The sequence below is a fragment of the Lepidothrix coronata genome, unplaced genomic scaffold (genome assembly GCF_001604755.1).
Source record: "Lepidothrix coronata isolate B3197 unplaced genomic scaffold, Lepidothrix_coronata-1.0 Scaffold211, whole genome shotgun sequence".
Taxonomy (NCBI): Eukaryota; Metazoa; Chordata; class Aves; order Passeriformes; family Pipridae; genus Lepidothrix; species Lepidothrix coronata.
In genome coordinates, this window is record NW_016690391.1 from 450,446 (window position 1) to 455,584 (window position 5,139).

The 5,139-nt window shown below is 50.1% G+C and overlaps 1 protein-coding gene across 5 annotated transcripts in view; it reads right to left on the minus strand.

Moving 5' to 3' along the window:
• DOPEY2 (dopey family member 2) overlaps positions 1-4,214 on the minus strand; it is a 49,415-nt gene extending 45,201 nt beyond the window's left edge. For 3 of the 5 annotated variants that reach the window (XM_017833133.1, XM_017833129.1, XM_017833134.1), the window contains exons 1-2: positions 4,057-4,169; positions 926-1,100 (exon numbers count right to left, since the gene is read on the minus strand). In XM_017833133.1, coding sequence (XP_017688622.1) covers positions 926-1,063 — 138 coding nt within the window. In that variant the 5' untranslated portion in view covers positions 1,064-1,100; positions 4,057-4,169. Of the gene's footprint in view, positions 1-925; positions 1,101-2,158; positions 2,228-4,056 lie in introns of those variants that run through there. The other 2 variants (XM_017833131.1, XM_017833132.1) reach the window with 2 other exon arrangements.
• Positions 4,215-5,139: the final 925 nt, after the last annotated feature.

Below are 5,139 nucleotides of genomic sequence, written 5' to 3' on the forward strand. Positions count from 1 at the left end.
AGGGTGGTGGGCACTGACCAGGCTCCCCAGGGCAGTGGGCATAGCCCCAAGGCTGCCAGAGCTCCAGGAGGGTTTGGATGACACTGAGTGATGTGGTTGAGTTTCATGTTGTCCTGCAGGGAGCACAGACTTGGACCTGATGCTTCTTATGGTCCCTTCCAACCTGAGCTATTCCATGGCTCCAGGAATTCTATGGATTCTCCTTCCCCTAGAAAACCCTGCAGAATTAAGGTTTAGCAAAGCCAGCAAAGGCTGTGAGGCTCCATCAGGGAACAACAGATGTTTCCTCCTGAGTTCTGCAGGAGTTGCCTCCTCCCACCCCTATTTCCTCAAGGACTGTAACTACTCACCCCACATACACTGAGGAGGAGTTTTATATTAAGAGAGCCCCAAAGGGACACAAAAAACATGCACCTTGTTTCTTGGGCAGGAGGAAAGGACACACATCCCAAGTGTTTTCCAATAAAGTCTTTCCCTTTCTTTCTGCCCGTCTCTCTCACTCCATGGTCACACAAAAGACATCACCTAATCAATTATTCCCTCAAATCCAAGGGAAGGGCATGGTCAGGGAAATGGGATCATTAAGTACAAGCTTTGAGTCAGAAAAAACACTCTAAAACTTGTGACCTGTTTCATATAAAAGCTTTTTAGCTGCTCTGAAGTGAGTAACCAGCACCCCGAGGTTTCTTGGATGCAAAAATTAAATTCTCTGTACAAAGGGAAAAAACCACCATTTGAAGGAAAGCTCTGTTGGTTTCCCCAGAATTTCTCACATTTATATAAAATATACTGCTTCCAATACCCTTCCTTTATAAACTTATATTTTTCTGGAGTGAATTTTTAATTTTGCAAAGCATTAGAAGTCACGGAAAAGTTAAGAACAATACAAATATAATAAAAAAAATACGAAAAATTATTCCTGTACCTTGTTGAGTTTGCCAAGGGAAGATATCAGATCTGCCCATTCACTGGATGATTCAAAGTTTCTCAGAGCTTTCTCAATTGCTGAAGAATAATTCCTGTATCTGTAATCCCCCAGCAAATCCTGCTCTTCTGGATCCATCTTTGGTTCTCATAGCAAGGTGGAACCTCCTGGTGAACTAAAACATGCAAAGAGTTACAAAAATAACCCACATTTTCAGCTCTGGCAAACTCAAAAGTACTGTAAGATAACAATAAATATGCAGAAGCCCTGGCAGAGCACAATAAACAGGTCAGCAGAGCAAGCTGAAACACAAAGTTAAGAGTCATGCCCAGGGAATTATTTTTAACTCCCCAGTGCCTCTTTTGGAAGCTTTGCAGTCACATTTTCCTGCTCATGCACCGTGGTTTTCCCCTCCCCTGCACGTGGATGTCCCACAAAAACAAAGGGAAGGATGACAAAGTCTCCTCCCCCCTTAAAGAAGGAGAGGGAAATAGTTTTCATAACTCGTTATCTGTGCCGAGCTTTGCAAGGTCAGCATGGAATGGGAAACATTCCATATCAAAATGCAGCCTTCCAGAGGAATCCTGCTCAAGGGCCTCTCAGCAGAAGGAGCTCTCAGGGCTCTGCATCTCAACTTGGCAGGAGCAGATGCTCCAGGACCAGACCAAGGTGCTGTGCCAAAAAAGCTCAGCCACGCATTTTAATCTTCCTTATTTCGACAAAAAAAGCATCCCCACGTTTTTGGGAAGGATAAATAAGTTGTTCAGATCCCATTTCCTCATATTTTGCAAGGCATTTAGATTAAAAATCCAACATACACCTTGGTTTAGAACAGTGGAGAACAAGCACAGTTGGATTTTCTGTACTGAAAAATAATTCCTTCACTCCTTTGTTACCTCTGACACCAGTTCTCCTGATGGACTATATAAAAATATTCTTCTGGAATATTCTAAATATGCTTAGGTTTAGGAACAGCAGGTTTAGGTCAATGCCTGCTACATCATTGACGGAGAAAAGAAAGCACAGCTCAAAACCAAAATATTTGATGTTTCTGAAAGACATCTGCATTCACTTCCCTGTGGTTAGAACACAAAAATACACCTATATTCTTTTAGAGCAGGTCTCCATTAACTGCAACACACAACAATAACTAAATCAATAAAGGAGTTTTGGCAGGAAACTCTCAGAAAAATGCCTGATGAATCCCCAAAAGAGAAAGGATTTTAAATGCACCTTTGCACTCCCCTGAGGAGGATTCAGCCACTGCCAGTGCAACCACCCTGTGCCATCCAAACTAGAGCTACCTCTAGGGAAAAAAAAATAAATATCACACAGTGTCATCAGGGCCAGATTTGGTTGGTTGGGTTTGTTTGTTTGGCTACAGTGAGGGTTTAATTTTTGGTTTTCCCAGGATGTTTGCAGGGCTTCTGGCAGCAGAGAGAGTGAAAAACCCACTGCCCTGCAGGGTAAACCATTTATCTGGGATACAGCTCTTCTTGCTCCAACAAGGATTTAAAAGAAAAAAAAAAAAAACAAAGTCAATTCTCCCATAAAACCCAACAAAGTGGAAAACACAGAGTGGAAAACTGCAAGATACTGTCAGCAAAAATCAGGAGTAATCTGATATAAACACTGCCAGGGCAAGAAATGGAACCCTGTTTCCCTCATCTCATCCAAGTACCTTAATCACTGGATTGTGTTCATACTCTTTAGATCAAAGCATGAGCTAGGAAGTTATTCCAGCAGCTCCCTGCCAAGTCAGGGCTGCTGGCACTTCCTTAAACAGGAGATTTGTCTGGATCCCCTGGAATGGGGCAGCAGTTCTGCTGACAGGACACATCCGATCTGGAAACGCTGTAAAACCACTCAGAGAACGGGAATCGATCCAATTATCAGCAGAACGTCAAGAGGGTCTAAATATCCTATAAAAATCATGTCCCAGAGCATTTTTTGGAGCATTAAAACCTGTGTGTTTATCACAGAGTGGTTTGGGTACGAAGATCATCCAGTTCCACCCCCTTCCCATATCCCAGGTTGCTCCAAGCCCTGTCCAACGAGGCCTTGGACACTTCCAGGGATGGAATTTCTCTGGGCAACCTGTGCCAGGGCCTCATCACCCTCACAGGGAAGGATTTACTCCTAATTTCTAATCTAAACCCATTCTCTCCCGGTTTAAAGCCATTTAAGTAAAATCTAATTAGTTTCTGAGGGTAAAAGAGAATGTACTACCCAAGAGAAAAAAAACCCCAACTAACAAAACTTCATTTGGGGGGAAAAAAAAATGTGCCATTCAGTTCTTAAGACACTGTATTTGGATTTTTCAGTGGAAGGACAGGTAAATGGCGTATTCCCAAGCAGAAAAGCAGGGATGGATGGAATGCTTTGGCGTGGATTGATGGCCATGCACCTCAGCTGCCAGATGTCAGCGAGGTTTGACGAAATCCAGTAATCTAAACATGGCCAACAGATCGTGTTCGTGCTTGGACACAAAGGCAGGAAGATTAAAAAAAAAAATATAAACAGTTAAAAAAAGCCAAACAAAAGCCACTTGCCAGTGACCTTCAGGCACACCTCCCAAATCCTGGGTCACAAACTTCCTTAGTGAGTCCTGATGTTAATAGTTTCTCATCAGCTTCCAGCACTGATGGTAAAAACACAACAAGTTCCACCTCAATACGAGGAAGAACTTCTCTCCACGGAGCGGGGCAGAGCCCTGGAACAGGTTATCCAGGGAGAATCGCGGAATATCCTGAGCTGGGAGGGACCCACCGGGATCATCCAAGGGTGCCCAGGACACCCCAAGAATCCCCCCCTGTCCCTGGGAGCGTTGTCCAAACGCTCCCGGAGCTCTGGCAGCCTTGGGGCCGTGCCCAGTGCCCTGGGGAGCCTGGCAGGGCGTGGATTCTCCCACTCTGGAGACATTCCCGACCCACCCGTGTTCCTGTGTCACCTGCCCCAGGTGACCCTGCCCGGGAGGGGTCGGACTGGGCGACCTCCAGAGGTGCCTCCCAACCACAACCATTCCGGATTCGGGGATTCGGGGAGGTGAATGCGGCGCTCCCGAGGCACCGGCGCTGCCCCTCCGGCGTCCCCGTCCCCATTCCCATTCCCATTCCCATTTCCATCCCCACCTGCCGGGGCGGTGCCAGGGAGTCACCCCCGGGATAGAGCGGGATCCCCCTCAGCCGGGTCCCTTCCCCTCCCTCCCGGTACCTGCGGAGGGCCCCGCTGGGTCCCGGGGCGGCGGCGGTGACGTGTCGCGGCGCGGTCCCGGCGCGGGGCGGGCGCGGCTCCCGCAGTGGATCCCTATGGAAACGGCCCCTCTGGAAAACCGCCCCCGCCCGCGCCGCCAGGGCCGCAGCGGGGCGAGACCACTCAGCACCGCGCGGGGGGCGCCATCGCATAGCCCAGCGTAGCACGGCTCCAGGTGTCCCCGTTACGCCGCGGTTGCCCTCGCTGTCACCCGCTGTCGTTGTCACCCTTCTCCCGGTGTCACCCGCTGTCGTGTCGCTGAGCGGCACCGCCCGTAGCGGGTCTCCTGTCACCCCGCTCTCCCCCTCCGCGGTGAAATGGTACAGCCCGGCGGCCGGTCGGAGCGCCGGGCGCCCCCTGGCGGCGCGGGCTGGAGGGGCGGCTCCCCCCGCGGCCGCTCCAACCGGGAGAGCCCCGGGAGAGCCCCGGGAAGAGTCGGGAGCATCGTGATAATCGACACCGCTCCCTTGTCCCGCCGCACCGGCCTCGGATGGCTTGAAAACAAGGACAAGCTCGGCTGTCCCCGCCCCGCAGCGAGGGCCGTGACCTGCCCTGCAGGTAACGCGAGTGTCAGCGCTTCCCGCGTCCCGGCTGTGCTCCCGGTCCGGCCGGTTTGAGAGAAGAGGCGGATTCGGGGGAATTTCGTAGACGCGGTTTTCCCGTGGCGTCGGTTGTCGCATTTATAGCGGGCCCGGGGTCGATATGAGGAGCCCTCTGTTCGCGGCAAAAGGCTCGGGAGAAGGTTCATGTGCGGGATTCGCAACCAAAGGGACGAGGAAATCGCACCTGGGAAGGAAAATACGTGATCCTGCCCCACCAGGATTCAGGGACTGTGGAAACGTTGCTTAACCTCAGTTTCTGTGCCCTACAAGGATTCATATACTGTGGAAACATATTATTCAACCTCAGTTTCTCCCTTCCCAAACCTTCCCTTCCCTTCCCTTCCCAAACCTTCCCTTCCC